Below are 23,024 nucleotides of genomic sequence, written 5' to 3'. Positions count from 1 at the left end.
ACCTGAGACTGAGTAAGACACCTGACCAAAGGTGGGTCTTATTCAATCAAGGATTTCTTGCCGCTGCCAAGTCAGCAGTGTCTCCATATTCTTATGCAAGTTAAAAACAGCACTTACTAGTTTTCTACACATTCCAATTTCATCTTATAAATCAAACCAATGGACACAGGGCTATTACTAGCATGAACAGAGCTTTCAGCAGCTTATAGAAATATGAAGTTCAACTTTAATTTAAAACATAAAGCAACCCCCAAATGTTGCTTCAGTTCATTTCATTAACTCCTCTGTATCCACAGGCTGCATTGACTAATTCAGAGCAGAAATTAAGCAAGAGCCTTCTTATAGCACTTTTGTGGTTTTTAATACATCCTTCAAGGAGAGAAAGACAGGACTGCAGGAAGCAGATTATGAACTAAAGCTTGATCCTTCATCTCTTAAATCAACAAATTAATATCAGTTTTAAATCAGGACTCTAATTAGCTGGTTGAGTCATCCAGCGGCTCTTGGCAGAGAGACCCAGACATAAATGTATCCTGTGATTTGTGGATTTGTCCAAGTGCCTAACATAGAGTGAGCTTTCAGAACAAAATGAACTACTTTCTTCTCAGGAATAAGTTGTTCCTTAGAAAATCCAGTAACTTGGAGGCATTTTCAAATTCATCTTGATTCCTTTAGAACATTGCTCAATAAAGTGCATTTGAATGTCCTGAAATTTTTTTTCTTATACAAGTCTTTTTTTTTTTTTTTTCTTTTTTGCCTTTTCTAGAGCCAGTCTGGTGGCATATGGAGGTTCCCAGGCTAGGGATCTAATCGGAGCTCTAGCTACTGGCCTACACCAGAGCCACAGCAACTCAGGTTCTGAGCTGCGTCTGCAACCTACACCATAGCTCATGGCAATGCCAGATCCTTAACGCACTGAGCAAGGCCAGGGATCGAACCCGCAACCTCATGGTTCCTAGTCGGATTCGTTAACCACTGCGCCACGAAGGGAACTCCCTCTTACACGAGTCTTGAAATCTCACCCTTTATGTTACCCTTTAAGTTACCTGTGAGTAACTTTACACAGGAGATGCAATCAAACAAAAACTATTGATTAGAGGGAACCTAATATTGAAACGGGTTTTTAAAAGCTGAGGAAGGGAGTTACGTGTCTGTTCAGAGTGTGACCAGCTGGCAGCAGGAAATGATAGACTGATCTTTCTTCCCACTAGGTTCTCTGTCTGTATGTTTGTACCTCTATGAGACTACTTGACTCTTTGATCTGAAAGGACAGTCGTTTGTGTCTACATTTTATCTTTTATACAGAAGGGTATAAACTCCTTGTAAGCATGAGCCACATCTTAATCCCATTTGTATTCTGTGGAGTATTTAACACCGTAATTTTGAGGATATATATTCACAATAAATTTATTCATTCATTATTTATTAGCCATTGTGCTAACCATAAAGATATATTGACTAATAATACAGAGTTGACCCCTGCTCTCATGGAGCTAACTTTGTATTAATAACAAGAAAAATAAGAGTTCCCTTCTTGGCTCAGTGGTTAACGAAGCTGACTAGGATCCATGAGAATGTGGGTTCGATCCCTGGTCCTGGTAGATTATCTGGCATTGCCGTGAGCTGTGGTGTAGGTCACAGATGCGGCTCAGGTCCAGCGTTGCTGTGGCTGTGGTGCAGGCCAGCAGCTGTAGCTCCAATTTGACCCCTAGCCTGGGAACCTCCATAGGCCATGGGTGCGGCCCCCCCCCCAAAAAAAAGAAAAATAGGCCACCGTCGTAACAATATGAAAACGATGATATCAAAGAAAGAAGATGGTTATGATATGAGGGCTGTTAGGAAGAACATAGAAAAGGGCCTACAATTGAGAGGAATGAGGTTGGAATCACGGTCGACTGGGTTAAAGTTATAGTTAGGGAATAGCTGTCAAATAAGACCTGGATAAGGGGGGATTTATACAGGTCACTGAACTATGGTGTCATGAGCCAAAGTGTTCCAGGCGGAGGGATCGAGAGGGTCTAGGCCCAGAGGCAGGAAAGAACTTGAAGCTTTCTGAGGCTAGAAGGGAGTCGGGTGTGGCTGGAGCTTCATGAGTGATGGAGAGAACAGTGTCAGGGAGGCCAGAGCCAGCAGAATGTAGGACCGTACGGATTAGCGTGAGGAATTGGCATTATACTCTATGAACAATTTCAAAAGGGTTGTATATTTTATGAAGATTACACAGGCATATATATATATATATATATATATATATATATATATATATACACACACGCACACACATATATATATATACACACACATATATATTAATATATAAATAAAATTTTTTATATATAAATATATAAATAAAATATATTTTTATATTTTTTATGTGCTTGCATGAAGATTGCAGGGAAATAGACAAGGACAAGGTCAAACACAAGGACATTAGTTTAGAGGCTAGAGTCCAGGAGCCAGAAAAATGTAGTCTGGATCAGGAGAAGTAAAAATATAGGGACTGTACACCTTCCGGGTAGAATCTGAGGGATTTGGTGATAGATGATGTTTAGCAGTGAAAACCAGTGAGAGCCTCAAGGATCATTGTTTTGTGTTTTGCCAAGAACATGAATAGTTGGATAAGATTGGAAGATGAATAGATAAACCCAAGAGCTCTGTTTTGGGTGTTGTAGGTTTGGATAGACAATTAGCCATCCAGGTGGAGGCAGACGAGTAGAGGGTGGAACTCGTGGATCTGAAGCTCGGGAGAGACTGTAGGGCAGGGACGCGCATCCAGCCATGTTCAACATACAGGTCATGTTTCAAAGTGAGACTGAATGGAAATCACCTACAAGAAAGCGGTTGGGAAAGAAGAAGCAGGAGGGTGGGGCAGAGCAGAGGACAGAGCCCAGTTTTCCGAGGTCCAGGAAAGGAAGAGAATCCAGTTAGTGAGGCTGGAAGAAGGAGCCAGAGATAAAGGGAAACAAAGAAGCCCACAGAGCACGTAGTGTCGGAGAAGCAAAGGCAAAGTGTGCTTGTGTGTTGAATTTGGTAATTCAAGTATGAGATTGTGATTCCAGATACATAGGCATCAACGTGGAAAATCCCCGAGTTCCTGTTGTGGCTCAGCCGGTTAAGAACCCGACATAGGATGTGGGTTCAATCCCTGGTCTCATTCAGTGGGTTAAGGATCCGGTGTTGCCGTGAGCCGTGGTGTAGGTCACAGACGTGGCTCAGGTCTGCCATGGCTGGGGCTGTGCCCTGGCCCAGGAACTTCTATATGCTGCAGGTATGGCCCTCAAAAGAAAAAAAAGCCTGAAAATTCCTGGATAGACTCCTAGGCCTTGATTACACTCAGAGTAACAGCCAGGATAGAGACATTTTCCGCTATTTTCTCTGACATTCACTTTCTAAAAGCAATTCATCCTGCTGTGTAGCACTGGGAACCATGTCTAGTCACTTAGGATGTAGCCTGATAATGTGAGAAAAAAGAATGTATCCATGTATGTGTAACTGGGTCACCATGCTGTACAGTAGAAAATTGACAGAACATAGTAAACCAGCTATAATGGAAAAAAAAAATTCTTATATATAAAAAAATAAAAGCAATGCAAAAATAATAATTAAGGCGTTAAAATATATTTATATTTAACTACATTTTTCATTTCCAAAGCCAACAAAATGTATTTCTGTTGCTCACCATGAGATTTTTTTTTTTTTTTTATCAACAGATGAAAAAGATCATAGTATGTGAGGTGATGGTGTGACTTTTAAGAAGGTGTTTCTTTCATCCTAACAGTAAAACTTCATGGTATTATTTTTGCCAGGAGTTTGGGTGACGCCTCGACACATTATTGTCAATTCTACAACAGTGGAATTATATTGGAGTCTGCCCGAAAAGCCCAATGGCCTCATTTCTCAATATCAGTTGAGTCGTAATGGAACCATGGTTTTCCTGGGCGGCAGCGAGGAGCGGAATTTCACTGATAAAAACCTGGAGCCCAACAGCAGGTAAACTAAAAGAAAACTTTACCAATTATACAGCAAGAAGTTTAGATTTTTCAGGCTGAGAAAGAGCCCTCCAGCTGAACCACTATCAAATTAATTAGCGTTCCCGTTATGGCTCAGCAGTAACAAACCCAACTGGTATCCATGAAGAGGCAGTTCGATCCCTGGCCCCACTCAGTGGATTAAGGATCCAGTGTTGCCATGAGCTGTGGTGTAGGTCACAGATGCAGCTCGGATCCCATTGCTGTGGCTGTGGGGTAGGCCGGCAGCAACAGCTTCCATTAGACCCCTAGCCTGCAAACCTCCATATTCTATACATGCAGCCCTAAAAAAAAAGCCAAAAAAAGAAAAAGAGAGGAAAAGAAAGGAAGGAAGCAGGCAAGCAAGCTGGTGAAGTAATCTCCACACATACTATTAGCCTTTCCATCTCAGGGGAGACCTTTTCATCCATTTCATATGTTGGGGACCCCAGTGCTAGTTCATGACACTAGCCTTCAGAAGACACGAAATTCCGAAATTCCTTAACACTGTAAATCAACAATTACTTTTATTTGCCATGAGAATTTTTTTCATTTTTTAAAGTGTTTTTTGAAATATAGTTCGATTTACAAAGTTCTGCTGTAGACCTGAGAATTTTGAAGTGTACAAAACACACAACGTGTTCAATTTTAAAAACGATCAGATGATCTTCAAAAACATGCAGCCCTAAACGAGTAAGAAAAGAGAGGAAAAGGTTGTTTCACACCAACGACTTTTTCTTCTGGCCTCAGGTTTTCTCTACTTGCTGCGCTATAGACAGACGTGAGTGGTTTTAGGGGAAACGTTCCACATATTTGTAATTCATTCGCATTCACGTCTCAGCAGAGATAAAATGCATCCTAGAGCAGCAGATGGTTTAGTGCAGAGAGCAGCAGATCTCTTTAGTAACACCGTTCTCTCAACAGAGTTCCCTGACCTCTGTGCCCCATTTCAAAACTGGAGAAGATTCATTTGAATCCTCCACCATCCACCAGCAAACTCCATGACTTTCCTGAAATCTTTAAGAAAAGCAAAGAGGGAGTTCCTGTCATGGCTCAACAGGAATGAACTCGAATAGTATCCATGAGGTCGTTGGTTCCATCCCTGGCCCTGTTCAGTGGGTTAAGGATCTGGCATTGCCGTGAGCTGCGGCTCAGATCTGGCATTGCTGTGGCTGTGCTGTAGACCGGCAGCTGCAGCTCCAAATCAGCCCCTAGCCCGGGAATTTCGATGTACCATGGGTGCAGCCCTACAAAGCCAAAAGAAAAAGGAAAGAAATGTAAAAATAAATAAATAAAACGGGAAAGGGGAAGCAGTAGGGATGGCCTGGAGGAAATGTGCCCTGTGCTGGCAAGACTACAAGGTCTACGGTAAAGTTTCTGGACAGGGAGCCAAGAATTTGCAGTTTGTCACAAATTCAGGATGGAGCAAGAGATAGAAAAGCCAGCAATCACTGTTCAGTTCTCTCCCGCCTTCCCTTATCACAATTCTTTCTTCTTTGAACATAGGTACATTTACAAGTTAGAAGCCACAACTGGAGGTGGCAGCAGTTCTAGTGATGAGCACATTGTACAGACACCTGTGCTGACACCAGAAGACATCCCGCCTCCACACAACATCACAGTCATGGGGCCTTCGTCCCTTTTTGTCGCTTGGAACCCGCCAGGTAAAAATAATAATAATAATAATAAAGCACACACACGTGTGTGTGCATGTGCGTGTGTGTGTGCGTGCGCGCGCATGTGTGTGTATAACTTGAAACATTTCAAAGAAGTTCATTGGCGATAAGGATGGAAATGTGAATGCAGAAAATCGGAAGGACATAATCTGTCTCCTGAATCAGTATAAACAGAATAAACCAAACCATGGGTCCTTGCATAAGCAGTTACCTACGTACATATCTGTAGAGATGCAGGGGTCTACACAAAGATATGTAGATACATATGTAGTTTTCCGTCAAAGCAATACTTTTTTTCAAGTACCAGAGCCTAAAAATCTCTCTTCTTATTTATACCTATCCAAGCTTTAGTGGCATAGGTCTGAGCAGCCTTGACCATTCATTTCTGTAGGATTTCCTATATTGAGTCATTGGCATTATATTACAGTAGCGAATGAGGAATTCAGAAAGACAACAGACCACTCAACCCATGTACCTTGAGTTGTGACCAGTGGCTGAATCCTGCCTCTCTGTGCTGTGTAGCCTCCAACAAACCACTTCCTCACTAGTCGGTTGCTTTTGTGGTTTAGTGCATTATTTTATTTGGAATATTGTAATCATCCTCAGGTAAAATTTGGATTGCACTAACACTGTGGATTAAGGATTAAAGTGACATCTGCTTTCTCTTCTTTTAGCATGAGGCATAGTGATATTTAAAACTCGCTAAGGTGTTAAGTGCACTTCAAAGATATGTGATTTTATTCTTAACATCTAGTCTTTTTTTTTTTTTTTTGGATGCACTCATGGCATGTAGAAGTTCCTGAGCCAGGGACTGAATCTGAGCCCAACTGTAACTTACACCACAGCTGTGGCAACATCAGATCCTTAACCCACTGTACCAGGCCAGGGATCAAACCTACATCTCCACACTGACGTGAGCCACTGAAGTCGGATTCTTAATCCACTTCACTATAGCGGGAGCGCCTTCAATATCTGGTCTTAACATGAAATTTAAACATGAAGTTGAAACAAACCCCTATGGTGCCCATCAGAATAAGTTACCTAAATTTAACATGGAACTGAAAATGATTAGTTAACAGCCATTTTGGCTAACAGCAGATCCATTCCATAAAATAATTAATGAAGACATATTTTTCATTGAATTAAACACATATCTCAGTCAAAACAGGTAATACTCATAAAAATAACATAAAGGCCTAAGATAGAAAACTTAAATTCTCGTGAGCCAACATCTTTCTGATATCGTAATCTGAGATCAAAGATGAAATGGTCTCTTTTGGTCAAATTTGCCAGAGGAACCCTTTTAAGAGCTTTGTAAGCAAGTACGTTGTTCTACGATATTAAATATAAATGATTCCACCTACCTTTGTTTTAAGAGGAATATGCAACATATTAAATTCAACAAAACACGAAGGGATAATCAATAGCACCAAACTGTGTCACAAAGCTGTAATCCTTAGGGCAGCCTTAGAGGCACAGATGTTCTTGAACTCTGCCCTTAATTTCAGTGGAGGAAAACACACATCTCCTGCTGCGGAAAACGCAGAAACTTACATATCCTCTCATGGAACTGATTTCTACCTTCATGGACGAGCATTGAGACCTTGCTACCTTTTAGCGTATTTCTCCTTGGCATTTTTATCGTGATGGGGTGTTTGTGCTCCACAAGGTCAAATGAGGCCTGAGACCAGATGCAGCCCCATGGCTGGAGAGGTCTCATGTTCAATTCAGGATCATCTACAATCCAAGCTCTCAAATAACAATAACCCAAAGACCAGGGTGATAAGCAAAGCTGATGATTTCCTAGCCAAACGACCAGGAAGTCCTATGGTCTATCAAAGGACCTGTCATTTTCCCACTATTACCCACATCAACTACCATTGCTAACCCGAAGACTTCCCCATTCAGTAAGGATTTGAAAACATCTTTCTTTTTGGACAATCAAAGTGAGATGAATGAGAAAACCAGGAAACATATCCCACACGTGTCACCTATTAGCTGACCTTAAATAAGTCAGTTTTTCTGAGTCTCAACTATCTCCACCTGCAAAATGGAGATAATGATAATACCTATATGTTGGGTTCTTGTAATTAAATGAGTTAATTTGTATAATTGGCATACATTATCCAGTCTGTATAATATTCTAGAGATGGTGCTAATTTTCAGATAATTATTTTTCCCTTTAATTATTCATTTTAAAAAAGTATTGGTCCCAACATTAGCTAGGTCCCAAGGTCCCCACTTTCAGAACGATAAAAACCGCACACTGCAGGGTGGGGTTTGTAAAATGTTAAGACTTCTTTCGATTTCCCAGAATTTTGTCATTTCTTTCTTTGGGTTCAACATCATATTTTCCTGTTTAATGTATAGCGTTTCTATTTAGAAAAGGATCGTCGTGAAAGGCAAGTTTTGCTTTTTCAATGTAACCTTAACTCTTGTCTACCTCAGGCTTTGTAGAAATTGTTCATTCTAGTCCAGCCTAAGGGATACCGTAGAAATGCTTTACGCGCTAACTCTGACCATGTAACCGATGGTTAATAAATCTATAATATCCAGACCTGTCAATCTTTTAGTTTCAGATGCACAAAATCCATTACAGAAACCCTGTAATATATGGAAAGATTAAAATCTTAAATTAAACTTTTTTTCCCCAGTGCCTAGAAGGATTTTGAACTCAGTAAACAGGCAGATGATTTTGACTTGTGTATAATCTACAGTTGATTTTATTGGAAAGTACCTCATGCTGTGTTTTGATTTGGATAATAAAAACATTTTTCTGTTCCTGAACAGTCACAAATATATGTTTTAAGCAGGAAGAAAACAAACTTGTTATAACTGGAGGTTGTTTATTTTCTCACAATCAAAGCTTTCTGGGTATTCCTCATACTCCTCTTTCGTGACAAAGGGATTGCCTCATACGCAGAGCTGAAAAATGGGCAAAATGGTCTATACCTATAGTTCCCAGACCTGAGTGAACCTGCAAAGTCAGATTCTTAACCCCAAGTTGACTGAAAAAGAATGTCCTGGCCTGGGGTCAAGTTCCCCTGGTGACTTTAGACGTGTTCCAAGTTTAGTCACCGTGGATCACCCACACCAAGCAAAAGTGGCCAGTTCCAATAAAACTCTGAGAATGTGGCTCAAACCAGTTTCCCTTGAATGTACTAAGCCAAAATGGTGGTTAAATTCACTGAGTTTTTCCCATGTATCTTCTTTTGTGGTCAGTATGGACAGAGTGACCTTACACAGGTGACTTGTGGGGAGAAAAAAAATCTACGTGGTTGCCTGGCAACAGAATATGACCGATGCAATTAAGTGGCCTTTCGGTTTATTTTCTCATTTCAATACTACCTATAAATTAAGTCTTACTGTATGTTTATAAATGCTATTAGTAAAAGGAGCGAGGTCCAGAGAAGGTGTGACATGATTCAGGGAAAAGAAATTGTGATACTGATGGCCCGTGTCATATATATGCATTGATACTACTTGCTTATATTTGCCATTTGTTAAATTCCTAGTATGCGCCAAATACTCTTTTTTTTTTTTTTTTCTTTTTAGGGCCACACCCGCTGCCTATGGATGTTCCCAGGCTAGGGGTCAAATCGCCACAGCCACAGCAACATGGGATCCCAGTCATGCCTGTGACCCGGGCAATGCTGGATCCTAAACCCAGTGAGTGAGGCCAGGGATCAAACCCGCATCTTCATGGATACTAGTCATATTCATTACCGCTGAGCCACAACGGGAACTGCACCAAACACTTTAAGAAGCCCTTTCCCTGCCTTACTGCAGTTAATTTTCATACCAACTCTGGGAGACAAGTCATACCATTATGAAGATCTTAAGATAAGAAACTTGAATCTTAAAGAAGTAATATAATTTATTCAGTCACACTGCACAACCAGGAGTCACATTCAGATCTGCTCTGTACTACTGCCTATGAGAGCAACTCCTTCCTGTCTTTGGCTTAACTCTTAAATCCAAATCCTACTTCCAATTTATTGCCTACAAAGCCTTTCAGATTTATGATAGAATAACTAGTTTTGTTTTGTTTTGTTTTTTTGATAGTATCCCTGAGGGCCAAGAAGCAGGACTAGGTGTTGGTGAAAACCAAGTGTTTTGGAGAGAAAAATGGTTTTTGTGAGATTCGTTGTGGGAAATGCGGAGCCCCTGAAGGGAAAATATGCATCTAGCAATGACTCTCTCTTGCACCGTGAAGGAACTGGTAACCAGAGGCCTTTACCTGCCCATCCTAAAGTGCAGAAGGAATAGACAGGACTTAGCAAAACTAGATTGGAAGATTTTAACTGGGTGGGAGAGGAAAAGAGGCATTTCTCAATTAACCGCAAAGCAGTTATTCGAAGACTATTTCAATGCCTTGGTAGACTTTCTCTTACCTCCCAAGTAAATCCTGATTGACTTTATCTCATTATTACTTGACAAATATTAGCAGGAAGATTATCAAAACACTCCAGACCCTAGAAAAATCAAGAGTTCCACTCTTCTGTATATCCTTTGTACCTTCAAGACTGATGCTATGCAAACAAGAGATCCTTATAAAATGTTTCCTAAATTAATAAAGAAATTGGTGAGTATGCTTCTAAAATTTATGATTCAGGCAAACATAAATAAATTTTGGATTTTTCTGCTGTTTAAAATTATTCAAACACTTGATTTCCTATAGAAGCCCATAGTCAGTGGGCACTGGATAGATGTCGCTCATTCCTATTTGAATCTGCAGATAACATAAAGCAGGTTAGTTTACGCCTAAACATTTCTTCTTATTGTTATCAGTTCTGAACCTTGGGGCAGAGCTTGCCCATTCATATTAAAGGGAAAAAAGTATATATGTTACCCTAATGGGTGGAAAATTATAGAAAAGGAAGAAGAAAATACCCGGAGGGTATGTAAATGGTTTATTCAGATTAAGAATGGAGATAGGGAAGTTCCCACTGTGGGATGAGTTCAGAATCCAATTGCAGTGGCTCAGGTTGCTGTAGAGGCATGGGTTCAATCCCTGGCCTGGAAATTTCCACACGCCCCAGGTGTAACCATAAAAAGAAAAAAAAAAAAGAATAGAGACAGGTATCCCTGCCATTTGAGAATCCAGACACCCAAAATTATTAAAGCTCAGAAGGTAATAATGGGGCTTTCTAATTTATCAAAGTGACAACTATATTTTGAACTGTTCTAGCCCTTAATCATGTTCTAATTAACGCTGCTGTTGGATTCAACACCCGTATTTTCTTACTAAAGATGGTGAGTTATTTAGGCTTAATGCATAATATTGAAATACTGGTGCTTTTCCTTTCAATTTATCTCTTAGTCCATTAAAGAAAAGAATTGGCAACCATTCTTCTACTGAGAAATCATTGAAATTAATATTGCTGAGGAATATAAATGATTTTCATTAATCAAGTTTTGATGAAAGGGGTAGCTAGCCACAATATGGGCTCTCTACAGACATTAGGCATCTTGGCATTCGGTGAGCTCATTGACTGCAGTGTATGAGATCAGATACTATCTATTTAAAGGCAAAATTAGCATTAAGCATTCTCAGGGATTCCATTGCATTAATTGGGATGATTCAACATTGGCACTTGTTTCAGGTTTCTTGTAAGTGCAGTAGCCAAGTGACAAGGAGCGGTGAGTTTCAGAAGAAAATGTAAAACTCATTTCAATGATTTGTAGTTTATTTTGCATATTCATTCATTTATCTTTTTTCAGTTTTATGGAGGTATAATTGACAAATAAAATGGTAATTCATTGAAAGTGGATAACATAATTGTACGATATATATATCCATTGTGAAAGGATTCTCACCATTGATTTAATTAGCACATTCATCATCTCATATGCTTCCTCTTTTTTTTCTTAATGAGAACCCAACTTCTACTCTCTTAGCAAATTTCAGTTACACAATACAGCACTGTCAGCTAGAGTCATCATGCTATACAATAGATCCTCAGACCTTCTTCATCTTATAACTAAAAGTTTAAGCCTTTCACCAACCTCCCCCTCTTTCCCCCATCCTCTCAGTCCTTGGCCATCAGCCTTTGTTGTTTCTATGCATTCAACTTGTTTTTTTTTTTTTAGTGATTCCACATATAAGCAATATCCTTCAGTATTTGTCTTTGTCTGGCTCTTTCATTTAGCATTATCCCTCCATCCAGTTTCATTCAGGGTGTAGCAAATGGCAAGATTTCCTTCTTTTTTAAGGGGTGAACCATATCCCATTGTACACATATCACATTTTCTTTATCCACTCATCCATTAATGGACATTTAGATTGTTTCCATGCCTTGGCTGTTGTGAATAGCACTGCAGTGGGAGACCAACTATCTCTTGGAGATAATGATTTCATTTCCTTTGGATATATACACAGAAGTAGAATTGCTGAATCACATAGCAATTCTATTTTTAATGTTTTAAGGAACCTCCGTACTGTTTTTTATAGTGTCTCTACCAGTTTGCATTTCCAACCGGTGTATGGGGTTCCTTTTTCTGCATGTCCTCACCAGCGTTTGTTACCTTCTGTCTTTCTGATAATAAAGACCCTAAGAGATGTGAAATGATATCTTACTGTGGCCTTGATTTGCATTTCTCCGAGGATTACTGACGGTCAGGACCCATTCATGTGCCTGGTGGCCATTTGTGTTTCTTGGAAAAATGTCTATTCTGGTCCTTTGTCCATTTTTTAATTGAGTTTTTGTTTGTTTGTTTGTTTTGCTATTCAGTCATTTGGGTTCATAGTATCCACTGGATATTTAATCCCTTTTCAGATGCGTGGTTTGCAAATATTCTCTTCTACTCCATAGGCTGTCTCTTTATTCTGCTGATGGTTTTCCTCTACTGTGCAGAAGCTTTTTAGTTTGATGTGGTCCCATCTGTTTATTTTTTTTTCTTTTGTTGCTTTTACTTTTGATGTTTAATACATTTATCTTACCTTTTTGAGTCTAATATGTGCTGTGCAATTTTTCTAAGAGATTAACTCATATCTCATTTAATGTTCATAACAACTTGTAGTACGTCTGGTGTTCTCCCATTTCACTAATGAGAAAAGTCAGTTGCAATGTTATAAGCTTTTTTCCCTAGATTATACACCACATGGGTGCCACAGCCAACCCATCATGAATCTGACTCCAAATTCTAGGTTCAAAACCACTGTAATCTATTTTTTCACTATTTTTCTTCCTAAACAGTACAGAAAGCAAATGATTTTGTTCTGCTTTCTACTATGATCCAGTTTTAATTTTTTTAAAAAAGAAGGGGCCATAAGGTATGGCAAACATAAATGAGGGTGAGGTAATCCAAGGACAGTCACTCTAGTAACTCAGTAGGGTCATTTAATTTGAAGCTGAACATTTCAAAGGATGTAATTCATTTACATTTGGATAGACGGATATTCATTTTCCCAAGCATGAAAATGTTTACAAGCCCCTCTCAGGGGCCAGGCATGATGCTCCAACTTTGGGGATTTAAAAAGAAGAATGAATGAGACATTGTCCCTCTTGTCAAGAACTCACCCATCTAGTTGGATGGAAAAGGCATAAAATGATAACTATCATACAAACTATGTAAAATTTCTATCCAATTGGTATACACATGTGGTCAAGGGGGGTCCAGTTTCACTTCCACGGCCCCCAAAAGGACAGAACCAAGACACTCCTACCTATAAAAAGCAGAATTTATGCTAATTTGTTAAAAACCATTCTGTTAAGCACAACCCATGGTTTGAGACAAAGGTAGCTATGAAACTGAATTAACAGTTTTCCTCTTAGAATGGTTCTTGCTCCAGCTCCTTAAAAAAAAAAAAGAAAAGAAAAGAAAAGATTTTTAAAAAGGATTATTTGATTGACTTGTCCCATTGTAAAGTATGCACCTGCTGTGAAATGAAGCCACAAAGAAAAAAAAAAAGTTGAATAATTTAACTTTTTTATTTGTAAAGATAATCAGGGTTTTTCTGATTACATCTTAACTTCATAAATGTTAAATAACCTATCAGCATCTAGTTGTTGTAAATTATGAAAAGGAGCATTGCAAGGAATATTAACCGACGAAATCCTTGTTCTTTAGTGAACAAGAAAATATGTTATGGCAGCTTGTCATTGTGCGACTGGTAACTTTGACACCAAATAACAAAACTGCCATTTGCACTTAGGGTAAATTGGTTCACATGAGCTTCCACTGGTCCTCTTGCTTTGACATAAATTTATGAACTCAGGAACTCACCAAGTCCTGTGGCTTGCCAGCTGACTTTAACAAATATGACCATTTCATTTTATTTAGTCATCAGAATACCAGGAGGCTAGGTCCTTTCAGACTCATTGCAGATGGTCTAGGGTTTGCAGGAACACAGGAGGCTTTCATGTCCCAGTCCTGTAAGTTATGACAGTGGAGGGGACCCTCTTTCCTAAACACGTGTCATTGTTTGACATGTTCACAGCTTCCAGGAGCATTTTCTGTTTCAGCACCTCATAGGTGTGTGCAAGGGACATTTATTTCCGATTAACCAAGACGTGAAAAACGCATTTTCCAGGTTCACGCTTTGACCAGCCGGAATCAAAATAATGTCTACATTTGAAATGTGGTAGAAGCACAGTTTTGTTCCCTGACCCCCTGGGAGACCTGTCCTTTTAAGTAGAGAAGTTACTGGAGCCAAACGAGTAGGTACGGACTGAAGTCGTATCCCGAGGTACAACCTCAGATGAATTGAAGGGAAGACCACTCTAAATTATAGCTGAGAATGAAGAATAGGATATTTTTACGGGAATACAACCGGATCACAGCTGAGTGTACCTAAGAAATAAAACTAGGTAACAATATATTGTTATCAAGATATTTACTTGATAGAGTGTGGCACTGGCTTATAATTGGAATGGCAACTTTATACAAAGATGGCTTCAGAAGTGTCTGAGGGCACATGAAAACGGCGCCATAGCTCTGGGGTCTTTTTTTATTCTGTTTTGTTCCATTTCATTTTATTTTGTAGTGATGTCTAGCATTTACTCAGTACTTTCTATGTCGTAGTAATGTTCTAAAATGCTTCGCAGGCATTTTTTAATTTAATCTTTTCAGCGCTTTCTGAGGTGGCTATTAGTGTCATCACTTTACAGAAAAAAGAGATTGACATTCACAGAGGTTGGGTAATTTACCAGGGATGAATGAAGGCCGAAGAGGGATTTGATCTGACTCTATTCTGTGGTTTGTCTGGTTCATCAAGAATGAGAGCATATTTTTCACGTGTGTGTTTGTCAGACTTTTCTGCAAGATCCACCCTAGAAACAGAGAAGACACAATGAGCATGTAATCCCAAGAGGTCTGGAAAAAATCTAGAGCAATCACCATAAACCTAAATTTTTTTTTAAAGTCTTGCTTTTTATCTTAAAAATTCATGCAAAGTTGGCATGGAATTCCAGTGTGTTGCTCTCCATCCAAAAAACACATAATGTATAATTTATCATTCAGGTGTACGTTTTCTACTAATCTCTTTAGCTAAAGCGTGATATGCTGTTGTAGTTCAGGATATTAAATCAATCTGAAGAAAGATGACTCCAATAACAGGCTCAATGTCCAGGCAATTTCTCCTCTCTTCATTTTGTCATAAATATGTGTGTACAAACAGCAACATTTTTTTTCCCACTGCTTTACAGATTATGTCAGGGTAACAATAAGGAGAAATGCCTAGGATGCTGTGATATTCCAGGATATTCTAGATGGACACTTCCGTCAGCGTATCTTCCTGCTAGGTCACATTGCAAACTGTGGAGTTCCCACTGTAGCTCAGCAGGTTAAGAATCTAACTAGTGCCTGTGAAGATGCAAGTTTGTTCTCTGGCCTTGCTCAGTGGGTTAAGGATCCGGTGTTGCCGCAGGCTGCAGTATAAGTTTCAGAGGCAGCTCGGATCCAGTGCTGCCGTGGCTGTGGTGAAGGCCACCAGATGCAGCTCCGATTTGACCCCTAGCCCAGGAACTTTCATTTGCTGCAGGTGTGGCCCTAAAAAGAAAAAAAAAAATTGCAAACTGAGAGAGTCTCTGATTCACTCTTCAATCTCTTCTACTTCCTCGAGCAATACTCCCTGAAGAGCAGCCTTCGTGGACAAGAATATCCTGATGATATTGGTATTTATTTTACCTCTAATACTGTACTTAAGTTTTCTTCACCCATTGATGAACTCAGAGTCTCAAATGCTCCCTCTAATCAGCACCCTTAATCTAACCCTCAAACTTTATTTCGATTATAGCAGTCTTGTTGGGAGCAGTTAAAACATTCCCAGTTTTGCCTTACAGGTGAAAATTAGGACTTAAATATCTTCCTTCTTCCTTTTTTTTTTTTTTTTTTTTTTGTCTTTTATTAGGGCCACACCCACAGCATATGGAAGTTCCTGTGCTAGGGGTCAAATTGGAGCTGCCAACCTCTGCCACAGCCACAGCAACCTGGCATCCAAGCCCATGGCAGTGCTGGATCCTTAACCCACTGAGTGGGGCCAGGGATTGAACCTGCGTCCTCATGAATACTAGTGGGGTTCATTACCACTGAGTCACAATGAGAACTCCCAAGAATATCTTCTCAATGAGCTCATTATGGGTGCTCACTATACCATTAAAGAGAAGATGGGAGTTCCCGTCATGGCTTAGTGGTTAACGAATCGGACTAGGAACCATGAGGTTGCGGGTTTGATCCCTGCCCTTGCTCAGTGGGTTAAGGATCCGGCGATGCCGTGAGCTGTGGTGTAGGTCACAGACACGGCTCGGATCCTGCATTCCTGTGGCTGTGGTGTAGGCTGGCGCCTGCAGCTCTGATTCAACCCCTAGCCTGGGAACCTCCATGTGCCTCAGGAGCAGCCCAAGAAATGGCAAAGAGACAAAAAAAAAAAAAAAAAAAAATGAATTCACTTACATTTTCTAGGTATTAACCTTTGTTGTGATATCTTTCTTTGTGGGAAAAAATACTAATAATAACATCTTACCGGTGGAGTTCCTGTTGTGGCTCACTGGTTAATGAACCTGACTAGTATCCATGAGGATGCAGGTTCAATCCCTGGCCCCGTTCAGTGGGTTAAGGATCCAGCATTGACATGGGCTCGGATCCCACGTTGCTGTGGCTGTGGCATAGGCTGGCAGCTCCGATTTGACTCCTAGCCCAGGAATTTCCATATGCTGTGGGTGTGGCCCTAATAAAAGACAAACAAACAAACAAAAAAACACCTGACTGGTGAAAGTTGTCATCTCCTCACTACAGAGACCATTTTTCTAGTCTTGTGCTTTTTAGGGAGAAAAAGCCACTTCCAAATTTTGTGAACAAAGAATAGTGGGATTCTGCCGGTTCCCCAGCTTGGGTAGGAAATCTGTGTGTTTCACAAATTGTGCATATCAAACTGATTCAGAGAAAGAGGGACATGTTTGTCCTGGTCTCCAAAAATGCTCTAACACAAGGCTGCAAGTGTCCAGGGTGTATATATCCCTGTTTAGGAAACCGGCTCTTCAGATATTTAATATTCACCCATAGTGTTATTCCATCAGTGCTAATCTTAACTCCTCAATCCGAGTTGTCCCCTGCAACTCATCCGTCTCCAAAACCTGCTCTGGCTGTCTACACATGTTCTCTCAAAATTAGCCTTTCACTTTTCCCCCTAATTTTTCTAATCCAAGTTTTTGTTATCAAGAGACAATATGAACAGAGAGGAATAAGTTTTGGTATCAATCAGATGGGCTTGAGGTCAAGTCTGGCAACCACAGTTAATCAGTGTTGTATTTAGAACAGGTTTTTCTTTGGGCCTTAATTTTCTCATTAAAACAAAACAAAACAAACCAGTAATAATATTTACCTTACAATATTGTTGGCACTCATTCATTCAATCAACATTTGAACTACTACTCTGTCCTAACAATCTAAGCATTGGAACAACCTTGAAGAGGAGAGCGGGAGTTCTCTTGGGGTGCAGGGGGGATAAGGATCCAGAGTTGTCACTGCCGCAGCTTGGGTTGCTGCTATAGTGTGGATTCAATCCCTGGCCCGGAAACTTCCACATGCTGAGGGTGTGGTCAAAAAAAAAAAAAAAACCCACAAAGCCCCCAACTGTGTAAAGTGACATTCTCATGATACCAAATGAAATAACATATGCTGTCTGCAGAGCATAAAAACAGAAATGCAGTGAAACACCATTCTTTTTTGCATTATTGATACAACCACGCAATGACTTTCAAAGCAGTTGCCTTACCTCCTGGCTGGCATGTTTTCAATCCATCGCTCCCCTGCCAGCAGTGTTATCTCCTCAAATACAGGAGGGGTCACGTTAACACCTTCAGGGTCCCATGTTGCTGATTATATATAAAACTCAGGAGTTCCCACTGTGGTGCGATGGGATCAGCAACATCTTTGCAGCGCCAGGATGCAGGTTCAGTCCCTGGCCGGGCACAGGACGTTAAGGATCTGGCCTTGCCAGAGGTGTGGGCTAGCTTGCAACTGTGGCTCGGATCTGACCCCTGGCCCAAGAACTCTATGCTGCCGGCGGGCCAAAAAAAAAAAAACTTTGTAAATAAATAATTGATAAAAATTAGTGGCCACTTGAGCTTGAGCGTAAAGAGAGCCGAGTCTACACTGTGTCTCAGTGTTAAGGATCTTACCCCAAGGCCTCCGGTGTAGGGACATGAAGAGAGGAAACCCAAGAACAGGTTTGGGCGCACAAAACGGTGTAAGTCTTTTTCAAACCTGTCGAGACTGATGTCTCTGGAAGGCAGCCTGTTGCAAATACAGATACACAGGAGAGAGGTAAAGCCAGAGATGAGAATTTAGGAATCAGTGACAGATTAACCATAAGTTCAGCTGAAGACAAGAGCCGCAAATAGTTTAACGAGGATGCTCTAAATGTAAAATTAAACTTCTCGGTCTGTGTTGGCAAAGGCGCTCCATCCAACACCTTTCCAAAAGAAACGGTTCATCAGTCCTGCTGAGGGTGATTGGTATTTCCCTCTAAGACTCCTTGTTTTCATCTCTCTTACACAAAATCCTGCACCTCTCTGGTTTGTGGTACTCATCTGCCCCTTATTCGTCGGAACTCTATCTACAAAAAGCAAAACCACGTTTCATTCTTGCGACCTCATCTCTCATGGGTTATTGAGTCCTACGCTATACATTTCCCTGTTTCTGTAGCAAAGAAACTGATTTAAGTACCACGAAGGTAAGGACTGAAGCCCACCTGTGTTAGAAGCTGTCAGATCGATGAGAAACTTTCGTGAGCAACTGCATCATGTTCTTCATTCAAGGCTCACGTCCTCTCCCTAAAAAAGTGTGCATGTGGGAAAAAAAAAAAAAAAAAGGAGGTGGGGAGTTCACGTTGTGCAGTAACGAACCCAATTCGTATCCGTGAGGACTTGGGTTCGATCCCTGGCCTCGCTCCGTGGGTTAAGGATCTGGCGTTGCTGTGAACTGTGGTGTAGGTCGCAGATGCAGCTTGGATCTGGCCTTGCTGTGGCTCCGATTCCACCCCTAGCCCAGGATCTTCCACATGCCTCGGGATGCGACCCTAAAAAGACAGAAAAAAAAAAAAAAAGTGTGCGTGTTGTTCACAACCAGATAAAACTTACAGGGATTTAATTCTGTGACTAGATTGGGAAGGGGCTAAAATGACAAGACATTCCTTTTTTAGGCAGCATTATGAAAAAGGACGGCTTCCGAACCCAAATTTCATATATATTTAGGTCCATAAGTCTCACTGACAGGTGGACGGGCCTGACTCCATAATTAACACACTGAGAATTCTCTAGATAGACTATGATTTGGATACTTTATGGGCTATTATGTCAAGGATCCGTGTCAGACTAGATGCACACACAATGCCGACAGAAAAATTATTGTCATAGGCAAAACTCGTGGGTCTTTTTTTATGTACTTTAAGAGTAAGTAAGCCCAGGAAAAATATATGGCACCATTTCTAATTGCCTTGTATTTTTTAAGAAGTGAAACATGCCTTCGTTTTTATTTGCCCACAGAGTACATCTTTGAATAGAATTATTATACTTCAGAATGGGTGGTACGCATTTCTTACTTTGGGGGAGGTATTCTAATACTTTCCAACTTAAATTTCATGCATTAACTGATGGCTATATTAAGCAATAATATATCATTACGTTTAAATTTTTTAAACATATATCATTTGTAAAAAACAAGCATTTGTTGACCATTTGTTGACCAAACCTACATACATATGTGTGTTTATTCTCTCTCTCTCTCTTTCTTTAAAGGGATCTTCGTCCCCAAAATGCCTGTGGAGTATAATGTCTTGGCCAATCCTGGAAGTGTGGCACCTCTGATCTCCTCCGTCGGCCAAAATCAGTCCACCCTTCTGGAAAATTTGGATCCATTCACACAGTACGAGATAAGGATACAAGCATGTCAAAATGGTGAAAGTCTTTTCAGACACTTATCCTGGGTTTTCATTTTTAAAAGTAGTTCGTTTTTTCAAAATTTCATTAAAAGGGAATAGGTTCTCAACTCAAACGCAAGGACTAACATTTCATTTCTTATTTGTACTGGACTGTTTACCCAGAAAAATCGGAGCCTGGCATTGAGTGAAGCATTATGCATTTCTGCACATTAAATCATGAATATTTAAATATCTGAAAAGGGTGGTTTTGCAAAGTCTTGTTTTATAAGGCCCTTTCAAAGAAAAACACCTACATCCCATAAAGGAATCACTGGTAATATAAAACGAAATAGGTATTATGAAACTCTCATAAGAAACGTACTCACCTTGGTTCTATTTCAGTTTTACTCAGGGATGGGGAGAGAGAGGGGAGACGTTATTCAGAAGTTGAGTTGCACTCAAACGAATCTTAGCATTTTACAAGGCTTGCCTGATACCCACGTCATGGATGCAAACTGTCACCTTGAGTTTCATGACTTAGGGAAGTAGACAATGAAATCACCGTCTCTCTGTGTGGTCTTAAGAAAGAGCCTGCTTTCATCCTTCCAAGCGCTACATGCTGTGTAACACCCAACTGCTCAAAGAGAAAGGAGGTAACTCATTTTGGTGTGCAAAACACACGGCTTCACCTTAGAGGAAGAAATGCACCGACCCTATACGCGCCACGTAATGGCACCCCTGACCTTAGGAACTCGCGTTTCCAAATAAGTACCGTTTCCCACACAACTGGTTAGAACAAGGGCTCTGCGATTTTGCTCTGCTTCATCTCTGAAACTTGAGTCAGTTTGCCCACTTTTCTCCCCAAAGCGGACCAAGACATTTGGTTTTGAAGGGTATGGCTTTCCTTGATTCAGTGGCCAGCTTATTCACTTGGAAATAGCTTTGAATGAAGATTCTTCTTGGTTGAAATGTAAAAGCAACTTCTGCATCTCTCTGTAAAATTAGGCTATGAAGATGCCATATCCTCACGTTCCTTGTGTGATTCCTGTGTGTCGAGAGAACAATCATGATTTTTAAATATTGGCAAAAATGAGATACTATTAAGAGCATCCAAGGGAGTTCTCCAGTGGCCTGGCAGAGTCAATGCTGTGGCTCTGATCACTACTATGGTGTGGGTTCAATCCCTGGTCCAGGAATGTCTGCATGCCGTGGGCACAGCCAAAAAAACAAGATATGTAGGTCACACCAATATTTATGAAATTGAAGCATGTTATGTTGTCACTTTCTGGCTAGAATAACTGCAGTAAACTAAAGAAACCTCAGTTCAAACAAACGCGAGCTTTATTGTCTATGCCTATGTAAATATGTGGTTAATTAGCGAATTTTCCAAACATGATTCCTGATTTAAATATTCAAATCCAGTAGGGATTTATAATCCTAGCCTAAAAGATGTGTATATGCACGTATACAAAGTTTCAGATGAAATGATTGTCGTAGTATCCTTTCTCTTCTCTAGGCCCATGTAACTCTCTTCCCTGCTTGACAAATTACTAAAGGTCTTTTATTTTTCTTTAAGGAGGCTGCGGAGTGAGCAGTAGGATGTGTGTCGAAACGGCGGAAGCAGCCCCCATGGATTTAAATCCCCCTATTCTTCAGGCGCTGGGGTCAGCCTGCGTAGAGGTGAAGTGGAGGCCTCCTCAAAAACCAAACGGAGTCATCACCAACTACTTTATTCACAGGTAACACTGACCAGGACTAGGTCCATTAAGTATTTAAGAAGGTGTACTCTTCCAGGGTTATAGAATCGAATGCATTTCTGCTTCCATGGGGAATGGATGAGAAGTCATCTGTTTTGAAGCACTTCCTGGAAACTAACATTGGTCCTGGGAACTTTTACACATTATCTCAGGAAAAAAGACAACTACCATATGTAACTTTTTTGTTTGAGCCTCCCTTGGTTTTTGTTTGTGTGTGTATGTGTGTATGGCTACACCTGTGGCATGTGAAGGGTCCCCGGCCATGACTGAACCTGTCCCACAGCAGTGACCCGAGCTGCTACAATGACAATGCCAGATCCTTAACCCACTGTGCCACAAGGGAACTCCTTGAGCCTTCTTTGAAAGATGAGACCTAATAGCCCTGGAAACCTTACCCTTAATGGAGTGGCAGAGCTGTTCTCTGGAAGCTCGTGGACCAAGACACATAGTCATTCCAGAGGAAGAGCCAGGTCTCAGTCTCATTATGTCCCATCACCAGTATGTGGAGAGTGGAAAGGCTTTTTCTCATGCTCTAAAGATGGTACTTTTTCTGTGCAGAGAGGGCCGACTCTGCAGTTCCCCTTCTGGTTGGCGGTTTCCGCTCGGCAGGCTGGATGGTATTAATGCAGCTCCTTTGTACCATGGGGTACGGAATTAAGGATAGTCACTTACAATGAAGAAAAGAGGGACAGAGAGGGGAGAGAAAGAGAAGGGGAGAGAGCGTGAGGAGAGTGAGAATGAGAGCGGGGGAGAGAGGAAGAGGCAGGTGGGGGAGGCTCCATGGGCATTTGGGCTTGAAGGGCATTGTGCCCCTTGACCCAATTTTCACTTGATCAATGTGGACACAGGTTTAAATTCATGTTTTCTTCAAATACACAATGAATAATGAGGAGGGAAGAGGAGAGAGAGAAAAAGAGACAGCCACATCTCAGAGAGAGAGGAAGAGAGAGAGCCGGAAAGGAGAAAATAAACAGAACTTGCCACATAAAACCAACAGGCTTGCCATCTGTCTTAGGCCATTCAGGCTGCATCACACAAATACACAAATAGGGTGGCTTATAAACAACAAATGTTGATTTCTCACAGTCCTGGAGGCTGGGGAGTCCAAGATCAAGATGCTGACAGATTTGCTGTCTGGTGAGGGCCCCCTCCTGGTTCAGAAATGGCCATCATCTCACTGTCTTCAGGTGGCAGAGCAGCAGGGGCCCCTGTGGCGTCTCTT

General features: G+C 40.8%; 1 protein-coding gene across 1 annotated transcript in view; it reads left to right on the top strand.

The window, feature by feature from the left end:
• Positions 1 to 23,024, top strand: part of USH2A (usherin) — an 837,868-nt gene that overhangs the window by 660,772 nt on the left and 154,072 nt on the right. Inside the window, exons 58-61 of the mRNA XM_021064292.2 lie at positions 3,807 to 3,990; positions 5,514 to 5,671; positions 19,924 to 20,082; positions 21,622 to 21,784. Of these exons, the coding sequence (XP_020919951.2) occupies positions 3,807 to 3,990; positions 5,514 to 5,671; positions 19,924 to 20,082; positions 21,622 to 21,784 (664 nt within the window). The remainder of the gene's footprint in view (positions 1 to 3,806; positions 3,991 to 5,513; positions 5,672 to 19,923; positions 20,083 to 21,621; positions 21,785 to 23,024) is intronic.

The sequence above is a fragment of the Sus scrofa genome, chromosome 10 (assembly GCF_054392235.1).
Source record: "Sus scrofa isolate SSC_HxYL_T2T_F1_AM1 chromosome 10, Sscrofa_HxYL_maternal_Yorkshire_Landrace_v2.0, whole genome shotgun sequence".
Lineage (NCBI taxonomy): Eukaryota > Metazoa > Chordata > Mammalia > Artiodactyla > Suidae > Sus > Sus scrofa.
Note: the sequence above shows the minus strand (reverse complement) of the source record. Positions and strands in the feature narration are given on the sequence as shown.